At 57.2% G+C, this 16,591-nt stretch overlaps 1 protein-coding gene across 2 annotated transcripts; it reads left to right on the top strand.

The window, feature by feature from the left end:
- Positions 1–1,352: 1,352 nt before the first annotated feature.
- Positions 1,353–16,548, top strand: DBN1 (drebrin 1). 2 transcript variants are annotated; one of them, XM_058724710.1, is made up of 15 exons: positions 1,353–1,732; positions 6,434–6,489; positions 7,103–7,215; positions 7,374–7,448; positions 7,549–7,695; positions 7,834–7,911; positions 8,186–8,337; positions 8,422–8,485; positions 12,256–12,315; positions 12,402–12,525; positions 13,323–13,460; positions 13,797–13,961; positions 14,390–15,069; positions 15,334–15,436; positions 15,664–16,548. In XM_058724710.1, the coding sequence occupies exons 1-15, from the start codon at positions 1,647–1,649 to the stop codon at positions 15,732–15,734; spliced, it is 2,112 nt and encodes a 703-aa protein (XP_058580693.1). In that variant the 5' UTR covers positions 1,353–1,646; the 3' UTR covers positions 15,735–16,548. The 2 variants fall into 2 exon arrangements, with proteins under 2 accessions (XP_058580693.1, XP_058580694.1); XM_058724711.1 differs by lacking the exon at positions 13,323–13,460 and having other exon boundaries at positions 1,358–1,732.
- The last annotated feature ends 43 nt before the right edge of the window (positions 16,549–16,591 follow it).

Raw genomic sequence — 16,591 nt, 5'->3', positions numbered from 1 at the left:
ACTCCCTAGAATCCCAGGGACTCTGCCTGGGCCTTGTTCCAAGTAGGGGCTATGGAGAAACTGCCAGGGCCAGGGGTCCATGGGCATAGTAGGTGCAGAGTTCCCCAGGCAGGTGTCTGTGAAATGTTTGGGGTTTTATTCCTACTCCAAAGTACCAGGATTCACTGCTGATCCACTTAAACTGTTCTCCTTCTCAGAATAATTGATTGCCCAACTCAGAACTCAGAGGCCCAGCTGGGGACCACTTCTCTACTTCCTGGACTGGACCAAGTAAAGTTGGCTTGTTTCTGTCACCTTCCCACAGAAGATGGGGGTGGGAGGTTTTGTAGGAGATGGGAAAGGCTTCTTAGAGCCGGGAGGGTTTCAGGGTCTCACCTCAGCAAGGAGTGGAGATGTTCCAGGAGGCCCTGGCAATGGTGCTCACCCCCACACAGGGGACTTCTGTGCTCAGAGCTCTGGGAAACAAAGGTGCCAGGGGGACTGGCCCTGGAGTGTCCTTGGAGGAGCCCCGCCCTGGGAGTCTGGGGTTAGACGCTGCTTCCCTGCTTCCGGAACTCTATTTGGGATTCCTCTGAGAGGCCTGAGGCTTGGGAGAGAAGGCAAAGGAATTCCTAGGCTGGCCCTATTTGGAGGCAGCAAGTAAGGGAGGGGTGCTCAGAATAGAGGTGGAGCATGGATGGGGAAGAAGTTCAGAATGCTGGGGTAATGAGCTGGGTTGGGGCTGGGCATGGTCAAGGAAGCAGGGATGGAGGGGTGTGGTTAGGAACTGAGATCCCAATGGGAATAGGGTAGGCTGGACTGAGTAAGGTGCTGCTAGCGATGGCTGACTGTGAATGTTTGGAGGTGTGAGCTGAGTATGGGGTGGGAGTAGGCAGGGAAAGAAATTGGATTTGGGGTGGAGACACAAGTGGCAGTGGATAGTGATGGGGATGGACTAGGAATGGGCCCTTCGGAGGTGGGGATGAGCTGCAGATGGGCCAGGGTGGCTGGTCCAATTGGGTTGGGTTAGGGGGTTGGGACAGAAATGGGTTTAAACTGGTTTGGGATGACGGTGAGGCTGGGACGAAGAGAAATGAAGCACGGAGTGGGGCTGAGTGGGGCTGGGCCCGAATGGAATGAAGTGGGTTTGGAACTGGGACAAGGAGCTGGAAAGAAGAGGGGTGAAGCTGGGCCTGGGTAGTGGTTGCATACGGTAAGTGTGGTGAGGTAGGGTCTCGGCTGGGTAAAGGGCTGGAGAAGTGGGTGAGCGCCTACGTTGGGAACACCGTAGGCGAGGTTTTAGGACGTGGGTGGGACGCGCCTAGAGAGCTGAAGGGCAGACCCGCTCCCGGGCGAAGAGTGCAAGGGCTGTGGGTGAGGGGCGTGGGGGCGCCCCGGGGCAGGCCGGGAAGGGGGAGCGGGCCTCCCCCTGCGCCGGGCCAGGGCGGCGCTAGGACCGAGCGCGCGGAGGGAGCGAGCCGGGCGGAGCCTGCGCCCCCCGCCCCCCGCCGGCCGGCTCCCCTCCCCCCGGCCGCTGGCTCGCTCGGCTCGCAACGCTGCAGAGGCTCCGAGGCGGCAGCGGCGGCGACTCCTTCTTTCCTTCCCTGCTCCTCTGGCCGTCCGTCCGTCTGTGCGTCTGTCCGTTCGGTCTCGGTCCGGCCAGCAGCATGGCTGGCGTCAGCTTCAGCGGCCACCGCCTGGAGCTGCTGGCGGCGTACGAGGAGGTGATTCGGGAGGAGAGCGCGGCCGACTGGTGAGCCCCCCGCCCCCGCCCCCCCGGCCCCTTTGTCCCCGCGCCGCCGCCGCCGCGCCTTTGTTTCCACCCGGCTCCGCCGCCCTGCAGCCGGGAAGGGAGGGGGACACCCCGAAATGGTGCAGCGGCCCGGGAGGGCCAGGGAGGGGCTGCCTTTGTGCGTGCCGGGGGAGGGGCCGGGCCGGGCCAGGCGGGGCACTGCCGGGCCCGAGCTCCCACAGGCGGCCCCAGTCTCGCGGTGGGAGCGGTGGCCCGACGCAGGTCAGGGAGAGGCAGGGTCCCAGATGTGTGGTCCGGGGCCGCATGGCCTTGCGGTAGCCCATCCCCCGCCCTCTGCCCTTCCGCCCCGGGCCCGGGGGACAGGTGTGCACGGGGCGGCCAAGGGCACCTTCGCCACCTTCGAGCGGGCGAGGACCGGGCGGGGACGAGGCGGGGACCAAGCTAGCGGAGCCAGCGCAGCCTGCCTTGCCCAGCCCGGCCCGGCCACAGCACAAAGGAAAGCTAGGGCGGGGGAGGAGCAGGGCGGGCTGGGGGCCGGGGCGCCCCGCCCACCGGGGGGCCTCTCGGAGTTGGGGTGTGATGGAAAGACGTTCTTTGCCACATAGCAATCACCCAGTGACTCCTGTTCCCCTCAGGGGTCGTGGAGGAGGCAGAGATGAGTCCTCTTCTCTCCGACCTGACCCGGAGGGGATTGTGGGGACTAGGCATCAGGGCTGGGAGATGCAACTGGGACTGAACTGCATGAGGGGTTCCTGGGAGGAAGCCCTCAGGCGCACAAGTGTGGAGGGAACCCCCAAAGAGGGATGAGAGGGCGAGTAGATCCACTGAGCCCCTAAGCCTCATGGCCCAGTGGCCAGGGACTCTCAGCTCCCTGGTGGGGGAAAGCTGAACTACCCTCTCCCACTTCCCCAGCTGTTGTCTTCCCCTGAGCTGTATGAGGGGATGGGCCACCTGCTCTCCCTTTGGAGTCCCCTGGGTGGCAGGAAAGCAAACCGCCCCATTCAGGAATCATCTTGCCCCAAAATACTCTCTCCTGGGACAGGTACCCATTCCGTTCTCTAGGCCTGTTCTTCTCCTGACAGGCAGGAAACTGAGGCACAGAGAGAGGATAGGTGTGAGGGACCTCACCTGGGCTGGCTTCACCCTCACTTTAGGAGGGCAGTTGGGTAGGGACACTGACCTGGGGGCTGGAGGAGGGGCAAGATGGCCAGGCGCCCATGCCATGGTACTGCAGCACTGGCTGGCAGCCAGGCCTGGAGGGATGGACGCGGGAGACAAGCTCTCATGTCCTGCAGGTCAGTCACAGGAGAGGCCAGCACAGGCTAAGTGGGCAGGCGGCCCACCTATTGTCCCAGCCCTGCCCCAAGGGGGCTGAGATCATGGGAGGAGTTCAGGGCAAGTGGCCGGCTTGGCCTGGTGGAGGAGTTAGCCTTGGGATATGGGCCCTGTCTGCAGAGAGGCACAGCCCACCCTAAGACGTCCCCCTCACCCTCTGGTCTGGTGGTTAGTGTCTGCCATCATCCCATTTCCCCCCTAACCTCCCAGAAATTGGGCTCTGGCGGCCTAGTACAGGGCCACACAACCACTGCTGGCCCACATCCTGCTTAGCAGAGGCCTGGGCTCCCAATGCCCAGCAGCATCCATGTGGCCAAAGCAAGTTATTCATCACTGGCATGCGTCACCCCCCCCCCCATCTGGGTTGTGTGTGGGACACACACGCACACACACGCAGACACGCACCCTCGCACATGCACACATTTGCTCACTCCCAAGGGCCCAGATAGCATTTTGTAAAAAGAGTGTGAGAATCATATCCTGCAGAGTGGGCCATGAATTCCTCCAAAGCCCAATACAGAGCCAGGGGTACAGTGGGGTCTCAAGACTCATGGGCAGACCCTGCACTAGGAGGCCAGAGGAGGGCATCTTGGGTACAATTGCTGTCTTGGTCAAGGGGCTTGGCACTGCCTTCACTTACCTTGCCTCTGAGTGGGAGGGAAGGGGATGGGGGAGCTCACTCCTAGGTGGCAGAGCCTCTGGAATGGACCACTGCCCTGGCACTGGGCCCAGGAAGTCAGGTTATATAGTGGGAAGAGCAAGTGTTGTCCTGGGTGTGACACTACTCACTGTGTGACCACACACAAAATGTCTGCTCCCCTCTGGACTTTTTGAAAAGATGAAGAGGCGACAGGACTCCACCATATCTGGGACCCCCAAGGCCCTTCCAGCTGCAACATCCTGAGAGTGGGATTGTCCTGAAGAGTCCACCTGCCTTTGGTTCCCCCACCTCAGCTGAACTCAGGATCTCCCTGGAGTGGCTACACTCCAGTCCCCACCCCACCCTAGTCCAGTGTCTCTGTCCTAGGTGGTTTCTCAGAGTTTGTGTCAGTATCCCAGGTACCTACTGTTGCTGCCCAATGCTGGTCTTGGAACCCAGGGAGTGATAAGTGTGGATTGACCAAATCAAATGCTCAGCTTCACAAAGCTTACAGCTAGGGCATTGTCTGTCTTCAGGGGTTGGAGCTGGTAAGACAGGTAGATTCCTGGGCCTCCCTTCCTGATACCTTGTATCAGCTCCCACCCATGCAAGCCCAGGCTGCCTCTAATGTGTTGGAGGAGCTCAGGTCTAGTGAAAGCTAGGATGGGTTCAGATGCCTCTTGCTGTCCCTGCTGGGGTGTGGTAAGTGCTCTGGGAAGGTGCAGCTTAGGGCAGGGCTTTCTTGGGAGCTGGCACTGGGGGCCCTGAAGGATTTCAGCCAAGGGTGGGCAGTGGGGTAGAGAACTAAGTCTGGCCTTCCTGTGGAGGGAACCACATATGCAGAGGCTCCAGGGTGGGAAATATCCAGAATTGTGTTTGGGATAAGGGAGCCATCCAGCACACCCCAAGTGTTTGGTGTGGATATGGATGTCTGGCTGGAAAGACAGGTGGGGCGGAGCTCAAGGTTGAAGACCTGCAACTTAGGCATGGTTTCTGCCAGGCAAGGGCTGTGGCCATAGCAGGAAAAGATGGCCAGAGGTGGGTAGGCAAGGGTTGGGACGGAAGGGGTCCTTGGCAGGCAGGTGTTCTTTGGGGGAGCAAGGGCCCCCAGAGAGGCTGACAAGTTGTCCCAGGGAGATGTGATATCTAGAGCAGTGTCTGGCAGCCCAGGGTCTTTGAGTTCTGCCTCCATTTCTGGTCTGCAGAATGGAGACAGACAGACTCTCCCTGCTTCTCTGAGGGCCCTTTGTTCCCAGTGGTGGGTTAGGGTAGCCAGACAGGTGGTAGGACAGCTGTGCTGAGAAGCAGCTGCCAGGGTTGGGGCCCAGGCAACAGTTGGACCAGGAGCTCCCAGCCCCACAGCCCACCTGTGTCTCTTTCTGGAGGGAGGGATCCCAAGAAGCAGGGGGCTAGGGATCTTGACTTGTGCTGACCCCTTGAGACTGGGCCAGGCCCTCCTTCCTTCCCTGGGCCCTCCTCCTTCCTTCCTCCCTCCCTCCCTCCCTCCCTCCCCCTCCTTCTCTCCCCCTCCTTCTCTCCCCCTCCTTCCTCTTCCCGCTCTCCCTCCCCCTTTCTTCCCTCACTCCCTCTGTCTTTCGTTTTCTCTTCATCTCTTCACTTCCTTTCTTTTCTCTTTCTTTCTCCTTTCTTTCTGTTTCCCCCTCCCTTTCTCTTCTCCATCACCTTGCCTCCCCTTCTTCTAGCTCCTAGCCTCCTCCACTTGCTCTGGGAGTAGAGAAAGGAAAGCGTGGAGAAGGAGCTTGAGACCTCCTGAGCCTCCGGGACAAGGCTCTTCTTCCTCGCTCCAGTGGGTTCTCAGGAAACGTCTCTGCCTTCCCTTGCGCGAAATGGATGCTGTGCCACTGCTGCTTGGGGAGAAAAAGCCAGGGCAGAAAAAGCTAAGGAGGGGGAAGGAGGAAGGCTGCTACAGTCAGCTTTCTGGTGAAGCTAAGGCAGAAGGAAAGGCCAGCACTCCCAGGAGGCCAGGGCCTCAGCTCTGGCAGAGGCCTAGGGGCTGGAAGGCCAGGAGAACATGCCAGGGGTCTGAGTCTGGGCAAGAGTGACAAGAGTGGCCACGTTGACCTCATCCCCATTTCTGAGAGGCCAAGATTGAGGCCAAAGTCATGTCCCCAGGGTCCTTTGTGTTCAGGAGAATGTGGGTAGGGTGGGCCAGTCATGTGCCAATTGCCAGGTTGCCATGGTTACCCAGGGATGCCCATCGAAGAGAGCACCAGGTTCTCTCTCCTCCCCCTCCCTTGCCATGGGAGGAGGGGCCGTGGGTACTGAAGAACACGCCAGGTAGGTTCCTGGCGACAGCCAATGGGGGATGAGGATCATGGTAGCCAGGGAACGGTAACCAAGGAACCGTCGCCTTGGAATCTCCCATCTCACACCCGCTCACTGGGTTGTAGGCTGCCAGGGCCCAGGCTCTGAGCATGGGACACATAGGCTCCCTCAAAGCCAGCGACCAGGCAGCGGTTTCTGCCCCATTGCCTACTCCCCGGCTGACCCAGGCCTCCCTGTCCCAGGTCCCAGGCTGCCTCCCACTGGGCTTCAGCCAGAATTGGTGCCTAGCCCTGCTGTCGTGATGACATGGCAGTGCTGGGCCAGAATCCCTACTCTTGGCCTGCCCCCTCTGTGTTCCTCCTCCTCCCCAGAGCCATCCCCACCCAAAATTGGCAGCCTGGGCCCTGACAGTACTCTGAGCCACCCCTCCCTTTCCCCAGGGCTCTGTACACATATGAGGATGGCTCAGATGACCTCAAGCTTGCAGCATCAGGAGGTAAGAATTCCAGCCATTCCTTTGCCTTCCTCTCCGCCCCCTCCTCTGGTTGTTTTCTTCCCCACCCGCCTGGCTGCAAGCCATCTCCTTGCTTGCAGCCAGTCGACCCACACTTGTCTGCCTGTGTCCTTCCTCCAGCCATCCCTAAGATCCCCAGGGTGGGGAGGGAGGGAGCCTTGCTTGCTATTTGATTATAAGAAGAGTGAGCCTCAGAAAGGGAGAGTGACTGCCCAAAGTCACTCAGCTAGGAGAGAAGGGGCCTGGCAGGTATGGCCCGGATCATTTCCACTTTCTCCGGAACCCAGGGGTTTTAAATTTTACCTCAGCGGGCACTAGCACGGTGTAAGAGATGGTGTGCGAACAGTGAGACAAGGGATGTGTGAAGAACAGACACTTCCTCAGTCCTACCTTAAGTCAGGCCCCAGGGGTTTCAGAGACAAAGCTCGCTCCTGCCTGCTGGCCCTGTCTCACACCAGCACGGAACTGCGGGGCCTCCAGATCTCTGGGTGTGCCTGCAGAGCCCACGAGAGGAGTCTTTCCTTCGGGCTCCAGGCCCTTTGCAGGGTAAGGGTTCAGGAGATGGAGAGTCCTGATACCCTCCTGATTCCCCCAGATGGGGGTTTGCAGGAGCTCTCCGGCCACTTTGAGAACCAGAAGGTGATGTACGGCTTCTGCAGCGTCAAGGACTCCCAGGCTGCTCTGCCAAAATATGTGCTCATCAACTGGGTATGCAGCTATGGGCTGGGAAGGGAGTAAAGGCCCCACTTCACCCACTGACACCACCAGAGAGCGCCCCACTAGCCCCCTGGAAAGAGAGCCCGGGGCCTCAGGCTGCTGCCCCCTCTTGTCCTTTCCCAACCTCCTCTTCCCTGGGTACTTTGCAGGTTGGTGAAGATGTGCCTGATGCCCGCAAATGCGCTTGTGCCAGCCACGTGGCTAAGGTGGCTGAATTCTTCCAGGTGCGAGTGGGGGTGGGGATTGTGGGAGCAGGGTCTCTGCACTGGCTGGTGGTAGTGATGGGACAGAGCCATGCTGCCTGAACACGACTTCTTGCTGCAGGGTGTCGACGTGATTGTGAACGCCAGCAGCGTGGAAGACATAGATGCGGGTGCCATCGGGCAGCGACTCTCCAATGGGCTAGCGCGGCTCTCCAGCCCCGTGCTGCACCGACTGCGGCTACGTGAGGATGAGAACGCCGAGCCGGTGGTCAGTGTGCCTGGGGCAGGCTGGCCCTGCCAGGGCTGCACTTGCCCCACCTCTCTCGGTCCTCACCCTTTGTGTATGGCAGCTCCCGGAGCACTCAGCCCATTCTCCCCACTCATGCCAAGCCATTTGACTTTGCAGGGCACTACCTATCAGAAAACTGATGCAGCTGTGGAAATGAAGCGGATTAACCGCGAGCAGTTCTGGGAGCAAGCCAAGGTGTGGACCTTGGCCCCAGCTTTCAGGCCGAGCTGCCCCTCCCTGACCCTACCCCAAGGCATAGCTCTGGCTTCTATCCCCAGGTCCCTCCCTTAAACAATGTGTTCCATCTTGTTTGCTACCCCAGCTGAAAGAGGGAGCCCTTTTGGCTTTATGCCTATAGGGCATAAATCCCAGAACTGGTACCTACCCAATCCTGGGTTGGGGATGGGCTGGAGGGGCAGAGGCGGGCCCCAGCTCAGGGCCTGCACTGCCTTGGCGTGGGGGATTGCAGAAGGAGGAAGAGCTGAGGAAGGAGGAAGAGCGGAAGAAGGCTCTGGATGAGAGACTCCGGTTTGAGCAAGAGCGGATGGAGCAGGAGCGGCAGGAGCAGGAGGAGCGGGAACGGCGCTACCGAGAGCGGGAACAGCAGATAGAGGAGCACAGGTCGGCCCTGCCCCACCCCAGGCCACATGCTCCAGGCCTTCGGTGGACCCACCCTCAGGTGTGCATGCTGGCTTATTGTTCCAGGAGGAAACAGCAGACGTTAGAAGCTGAGGAGGCCAAGCGGCGGTTGAAAGAGCAGTCTATCTTTGTAAGTTTTTAGCCAGGGCTTCCAGTCTCCTAGTGAGGGGAAGTGAGAATGGTCCTTGTGGTCCTGGGCTTCGCGGGAGGGGCGGGGGGATATCCGTGGCTTGGGGACAGTTCCAGGTGTTCAGGGTACCTTTGCATGGACATGGAGTATCACAGTGTGTCAGGCCTGCCACCTGATCATGTGGGCCTCTGTTCCTTGGCTGTGGAAAGAAATCTCCTTGGAAGAAGCTTCTTTTATAGAATAGAAGAGAAAATCTACCATGACCTTCACTGACCAGCCTCCCTCTACCCCTCCCAGTGGAGCCTAAGAGGCTTGGGGTGGATTGGGCACACTTCCTGCACTTTGGGGTCTGGCGGCGTGGTCCCCACCACAGTTGTGCTGCAGAGCCACATGAATGAGCCCGGGCCAGTGCTCTGAGCATCTGTAGTATCTCCTTTAGAGTAGCCCCTGTTCCGAGGGTGCCGTTTGACATCCAAACATTGTGATGGGCCGTGGGACCTGACCCTTTGAAAATCATAGTGGAGTTGAGTCTTCATGCTTTGAATTGAATTTTGTATTTCAGCAATAGCTAAAGTCGTTCAGGGCTGAACATGGTATAGTTCAGGATGGGAGGTGGGTAGTACTCATCTGGATTGGGACTATGATGGCCATTTGTGCTGCGGGGACATGGGGTCATACTCAGAGGAGGCTGAGAGGGAGGAGACCGGTCAGCCCTGCAGAGGCCCTGGCATGAAGTGGCTGTCATAGTTCACTCTAATCACAGTAGCCCCTCGGGGCGGAGATGATGTGTGGTTAGTAAGCTCCACCTGCAATCGTTCATTCAGCAAACGTTTGTCACCTGCCATGTGCCAGGTGTTCGAAACAGTGGAGAACAAGGTGGGCAAGATTTTTTTCAAAATTAATCGATGAATCCACTTACTTTGAATTGTGCCGAAATGTATGTAACATAAAATGTGCCATCTTAACCATTTTTTAAGCGTACAGCTTAGTGGCATTAAGATTGCCAATATGTTCGTATTGTACAACTGTCATCACTATTTATCCTCAAAAATTTCATCTTCCCATACTGAAACTCTGTCTGCATTAAACATTAAACTCCCCATTCTCTGTTTCCCCAGACCTAAGGCAACTGCCTTTCTACTTTGTATGAATTTGACGCCTCTGAAGTACCTCATTTGAATGGAATCATGTAATATTTTTTCCTTTTGTGACTAGGTTATTTCACTTCGCAGTGTTTTCAAGGTTCATCCATGTGTCAGAATGTCTTCCTTTTTAAAGCTGATAATACTCCATTGTATGTATACACCACATTTTGTTTACCCATTCAGAGCAAGGTCATTTTGAAAAAGTTGATTTTGACAGAAAATTTCACACACACGCACTCAGAAGTAGAAACAGTAGTAGAGTGAATCCCCTGATCACTCATCTTCACCAGTTGTCAGCATTTTAGTCAAAGTCTTAGAAGTCTTAACACCATTACCATTACATTAGAGTCTCGTCTGGCCCTTCAAGTGTGGCTCATGTGACACTGACAGTGGATGCTCTAGCAGGTCAGTGTGGTGACCCTACAACTGCAGGACTTTAAAGACAGTCCCATGTGTGAAGTTTGGAATTTAGGACCATAAAATGCTTTCTCCTTGCTTAAGCTGTTCTGCTTTCTGTCCTCTGTTAAGAATTGCATTCCTTATACTGAGTTCTGTTTTTGCCTGGGCTGCCAGGGAGCTCCCCATGTATCTGAAGCTGCTCAGGCACAGCAGTGCTTTTGACCCTATGATTAGTGTATTGATCTCACTTTCCTACCCAGAGCCCTAATTTGTTTCAGTGTTTTGCACGTTGTTGGTAGTTAAGGCTTTTGTGATGAGCTTGCCTCTAGTCCTTTTTTTGAATCTGGCAAAGGACTCTAGTGAGGTTACACTAGCCAGTGCTGGAACATCATCAAAGGCTGGTGGCATGTAATTTATAGGAAGGCTAGGACCCTGCCTGGAGCCGAGTGAGCTGAGGAGCAAGGGAAATTTGAATGGAAATAGAGAAAGGTAGGTCAGAGGAGGACTTTAGGTTTCATTCTGGAAGACACAAAGCTGTGGTTGGAGTGACATCCATCTTGAGGGGTACTTTGGAGGGCCATTTTCTTAATGTATCCTGAGGGGAAAATTTAAATTTTAGATTATATGCTCAAAACAAAGAAGCTCTGTAACTTCACCACCTTACCTGCAGCTTATTCTCTCTGCATCAGTCCCCTCCCCCAACCTACCCCATTTGCCACAATAGTAGCAGGAGCAGCATTGATTAAAAATCTTTGATGTAGTGAGTTCAGTTGTGTAAATGTGTGCCAACTGAACCATGTGCTGGCCGCTCACACACACATCTGACTTCTCAGCCTGTGTCACCCACAGGGGGCAGGGGTGATGATCCCAGAAAAAGGAAATTATGATATAGTGTCATCTGTGGTGTATGCCTGGAACACCTCATGGAGACCCAAAAATGACCTGAATGGGCGAGGGTCCTTTTGTTCAGGAGGCAGTGCCAAGCTGAGGCTGAAAGCAGGAAGAGTTGAACCTGGGTGGGAGTTGGGCATTTGGGGCAAGAGGGATTGATCTCCCGTGTGAAGGCACGGAGGTGGGAAATGGTGTGCGTGTTCCAGGAACTGTAACTACATTGTGCTGAGGACTTTGTGTTTCATTTTACAGGTAGTGTGGGTGAGTCACGGTGGGAGGAGGGTGTGAGAGAGGTGACGGGCTAGATCAGGCAAGCGAAAGGGAATGTAGGATAAACAAGGAGCCGCATCTGCCTTTACTCCTGGGGTTGCGGCCTCAAAACTGTCCAGTGCAGGTAGCTAGTGAAGTGCAGTAGGGGATGGTCTGCAGCAAGCTGGGGTGAGGGTTCCAGCAGTACAGCTCTGGCCAAGAGCACACGGGCCATTGTTGCCAGGGCTTCTGGCATTTCAGGAGAAACTAGAGATCCTGATTTCGGTGTGATACTCCTGATTTTTAAGTGGTAGCAACTAATGTTTTAAAAACATCATACTGGGGGTGCCTGGGTGACTCGGTTAAGTGTCCGACTCCTCTAACTTTAGCTCAGGTCGTGGATGGAGCCCCATATCGGGCTCTACACTGAGAGTGGAGCCTCCTTGGGATTCTCTCTCTCCCTCCCTCTCTGCCTCTACCCCATGTGTATACATCCACTTTCTCTCTCTCAAAATAAATGAATAAAAATTTAAAAAAATAATAAAAACATCATACTGGCAAAACAAAAGCCGTCTGTGGGCCATACTCAGCTAGTACTCACTCCGGCTCATGAGAAGCTCCCCAAGGGATGTTAAGCTAGGAGAAATCATGGTCTGATTTGGATTTTGGAAAAAATCTTTTTATGGGAAGAGAGCAAGGATATGGGACTAATGAGAAGCCTTCTGTCATAATGCCAAGATCCGGGCATCAGTGATGGGGGTATGGTTGGCTAGGTACTGAGGTAGGAGGTCCAGGAAAAGTTAGCTACAAAGCAGGGAGCACTCCTGAATGACCCTGGATGCCTGTTGGATCTCGGGGTGATGGTGCAGGAGTCCCTGAGCTGGGTATCCAGGGCCTGTCTGAGCTGGAGATGAGGTGCCTGAGGGCCTTGTAGATAAAGGGACTATGTGACTGGGTAGTGAAGGGAGCAGAGGTGCTGCCCCCAAGCTGCTTCCTGCCAGGTTGTGGAGAAAACATGAGGCCTGTAAGAAGGCCAAGAGCTCCTGGGAGAGTGGGATGACCAGGACACTGTCTTTTTGGTTTCAGGGTGACCAGCGGGATGAGGAAGAAGAGACCCAGATGAAGAAGTCAGAATCGGAGGTAGAGGTGAGAGTTGGGGGAGCAGGACAAAGTGAGGTGGGCAGGGCTTGCCTCAGCTGGGCCTGGCTCTCACCCTTTCTTTGTGCCCCTAGGAGGCAGCAGCCATTATTGCCCAGCGGCCTGACAACCCACGGGAGTTCTTCAAGCAGCAGGAACGAGTTGCGTCGGCCTCTGCGGGCAGCTGCGATGCACCCTCACCCTTCAACCACCGACCAGGTAGTCCCAGGTCTAACCCCGCCCCCCACCTGACCCCCTCTCCTCAGGTTTTGGGCCTGAGCCTCTCTGCGACTCTTTCTTGGAAGGGAAGCCTTCCTTGCCCAAGGACCCCTTTGGAGAAGGCAAGGCCATCCATTCATCAAGTGTGCTTTCACCCACTGGCTCCCAGGTGGCAGGACTGAGAGGGGCTCAGGTGGGGGGGGTTGGTGTTGGCCTTGGCTGAGCAACAGGTAGTGCTAGAGGTCATCTGGGCAGCTCTGGCATGGGCTGAAACCACCCCCTCCCGCCCCCTCCCCCGGCCCTTGAGTGTGGGGAGTGGCCTTCCTGGGGTTGAACTAGGTCTTGCCTGAAGGGCTGTGGGTGCATGTGCAGTGGACTCTTACTCTGGCCCTGAGTTTGAGCAGCCTGGAGCCTGTACCCAGTGCCCACCGTTGGGATTCTCCCTGTGCAGCTTCCACCTCCCTCCACAAAGCACCCTCCTGCTCTGTCTGCTGATCTGAGTGTTTGCCCCTGCTGTGTGCTTGGCCTTGTGCTGGGGTTCCAGGGGTGGGGCAGGCTGTCCCTGTACTGCTTTGAGTCTGGCTTTGTGTGGCAAGCTCATTGCTCTGCTTGTCTGGTGCTGGTGGGAATCATTTGATGGTTTGAGGCTGTGGCCTAGTATGGCTGATTGTGTGCCCTAGCGGAAGGCAGTTTGGACTTCTAGGGCCAGCCCTGGGGGCGGGTGAGGCCTCATGGGGGTGGGGGGGAGACTGACCCTCTCTTGTCCTCTGTCTCTCTCTGTCTGTCTCTCTCGGCAGGTCGTCCGTACTGCCCTTTCATAAAGGCATCGGACAGTGGGCCTTCCTCCTCCTCCTCTTCCTCCTCCTCCCCTCCACGGACTCCCTTTCCCTATATCACCTGTCACCGCACCCCAAACCTCTCTTCCTCCCTCCCATGTAGGTAGCAGCCCCAGGCCTCAGTGGGGTGGGGTAAGGAGGGCCCCGCTTCCCAGCAGTGCCCCTGCCCTCCCCCATCCTGACCGCTGATCTCTGGTGTTTGTCCCCAGAGCAGGTATTACCTGCCTCTTTCCCCTGGCCCTGAAGGGGCTCTTGTCCCAAGGGACCTGGCTTCTAGGGTCTGGAGCTGTGGTCTGGCCCCTGAAGGGCTGGGGGGCTCCTAGCCCCTACCCAGACTCCAGACAGGAGGTGATGGCCAGGCCCCCAAGGTGGACAGTCCTGGTCCCACCTGACTCCCTTGGCCCTTACTGACCAGCCTGGGGGTTTGTTCCATAGGCAGCCACCTGGACAGCCACCGGAGGATGGCACCCACCCCCATCCCCACCCGGAGCCCATCTGACTCCAGCACGGCTTCTACCCCTGTCGCTGAACAGATTGAGCGGGCTCTGGATGAGGTCACGTCCTCGCAGCCTCCACCACTGCCTCCGCCACCCCCTCAAGGTGAATGAGGGGCTGCACCCTAGCTGCACCAGGCCTCTCCCCAGTCCCCAGGCTGGGAACCCCACGTGGCCATAGTAACAACTCCTTAGGGATCTGGGCCACCCATCACTGGGCCTCCCAGTAGCTATGGCAGGGAGGAAGCTTGGTGTTGCAGTCAGACCTGCTATCTCTGAATCTCAGTATCTCTCACTGGAATGCGGTTGGGGCCTTCCTCCCAGGGCTACCGAGCAGTTTAAAGACACTAGGAGATAAAGGGGCAGCAGGGCCCAGTGGGTGTTCTGGAAGGTGCTCTGTATGGAGCTCTTAGTGGAAGCCTTCTGTCCTGGAAGTCAGGGGGTGGGCAGAGTACAGTAGGGTGGCTGTCCCAGGCCTGCTTCTTTCCCTGAGGGAGCTGACCACATCTCTCTCCTGCATTTGTGCTATTGCAGAGACCCAGGAGCCCGAGCCTGGCCTGGATAGTGAAGAGACCAGCAAAGAGGCCAGAGCAACAGCCCCTCAGGCCTGGGCAGGCCCCATGGAGGAGCCCCCACAGGCACCAGAGCCTCCCCAGGGGCAAGGCAGCCCCATGGAGGACTTGATGTTCATGGCATCTCCAGAGCAGGCTGTCCTGGCTGCCCCTCTGGAGCCTGCCATGGCCAACACCACCACAGCTGACATCCCGGTAGCTGATGCCATTGAAACCGACACTGCCACTGCCGATACCGCTGTTGCCAACACCATTTCCCCTGCCGCTGCCAGCCTCATTGACCTATGGCCTGGCAACGGGGAAGAGGCCTCCACATCCCAGGCTGAGCCTAGGGTCCCTACACCACCTTCAGGTGCCGAGGTCACTCTGGCAGAGGTACCCCTGCTAGATGAGGTGGTTGAGGAGCCACTGCCACTGGCAGGCAAAGGCTGTGCCAACCTTCTCAATTTTGATGAGCTGCCTGAGCCGCCAGCTACCTTCTGTGACCCAGAAGAGGAAATAGAAGGGGAGCCTCTGGCCACCTCCCAGGTCCCAACTCTGCCCTCTGCTCTAGAGGAGCTGGATCAGGAGCCAGAGCTGGAGCCAGAGCCAGAGCCCCACCTGCTGACCAATGGCGAGACCACCCAGAAGGAGGGGACCCAGGTGGGGCAGGGACAGCCTGGTGGTAGGGGTGGTGTCAGGGTTCTAGCAGGCAGTACCTCCCTTCTCTGAGACCCATATTATTGAAGGGAGGCTCCATTTCATTCTCCCTCCCTGGGCCATCTCTGCTTTTGTGCCCAAGGCAGACATATGTTTCCCTGGAAACCACTGATAGAATCACTGGTTGCTGGGGAAACGCTCAGGCCTGGTAGGTCAGCCCTAGCCCTCCTGGGTGGGGCCCAGTGACCTGGAGCTTTCCTCCCGCAGGCCAGTGAGGGGTACTTCAGCCAATCACAGGAGGAGGAGTTCGCCCAATCCGAAGAGCTGTGCGCAAAGGCCCCGCCTCCTGTGTTCTACAACAAACCTCCAGGTAGTGCTGGGGTGGGTGATAGGGAGGAGTTCCGGTAGGGGTGCTGGGTTCAAGTGTGAACATGCGCGCGCGCGCGCACACACACACACACACACACACACACACACACACAATCGGGGGTGTTGAGTTCAAGTGTGGATACAGCCACAGCTCCCAGGGGTTTGGGGAAACAAGCCATGGATGTGCTGGGCCATCTCCTTATCTTCCCTCCTTTCCCAACACCATAGAAATCGACATCACCTGCTGGGATGCAGACCCAGTACCAGAAGAGGAGGAGGGCTTCGAGGGCGGTGATTAGCGGTGGCGCCCACCCTCAGGCTGCCCTCGCCAAGGCCGCCCACCTGTGCCGGCCTCTGGCCAGACGGCCCGCCGTGCCTGCACTCGCAGCAGCTCCGCCTGGCACCCACTCCGGATTCCGGCCCTGGCCCGGGACTTGGCCGCTTCCCCACCCACAGGGCCTGACTTTTACAGCTTTTCTCTTTTTTTTAAAGTTGATAGGAGACTTGTACAGTTGACTGGTTTTCCTCCCGTTGGTAGTTGAGACGCTGTTGCAAATTCTACCCCCTCCCCGCCCGGACCAGATTGTAGCTCTTAGTCCTCCCTGCTCACTCAGCTGGACGGGGTGGAGGCCTCGCCCTTCGTGGGAGCCTGGCGTCGGGGGAGCTCTGGTGGGAAAATGCCCCACCTCTTTTCCTAGTTTTATGTTTCTTGGAAAAATATCACTTTGTATTCTCTGTCCAGGGCTTCAGATATTTTGCACGAATTTTAAAACATGGCAATAAATGGCTCGTGGGCTCTGGCTCCCTGGGACCCCCTCCCCGCCCTTCTCTTGACCCCTCCCCACCTGGCCCAAAGGAAGTAGGCCCAGCTGGGGCCCCTCAGCTTCCAGGCCCTTTCCTGCCCCCCTCCTGCTGGGCAGGTCCCAAGCTGGAGGCCCTAGGCGCGGATCAGGTTAGGGCTATCGGTGGGGCCCGGGGCTTAAATGGCCCCTCCCTAACTCCTCCCTCTTTGCTTGGGTTCCTTTTTCACGTTCAGTAACTGTTTTTGGAAAGCACAAACTTCTGTAACGGGTCGTGCTCATGTCTGTTAATAAAGAAATCCAGATCCCTTCAGGCCTGCTGCTCCGGGCCTCCAGGGGCGGATCTGTGGTGTGCC

The sequence above is a fragment of the Neofelis nebulosa genome, chromosome 1 (assembly GCF_028018385.1).
Source record: "Neofelis nebulosa isolate mNeoNeb1 chromosome 1, mNeoNeb1.pri, whole genome shotgun sequence".
Classification (NCBI taxonomy): domain Eukaryota; kingdom Metazoa; phylum Chordata; class Mammalia; order Carnivora; family Felidae; genus Neofelis; species Neofelis nebulosa.
Note: the sequence above shows the minus strand (reverse complement) of the source record. Positions and strands in the feature narration are given on the sequence as shown.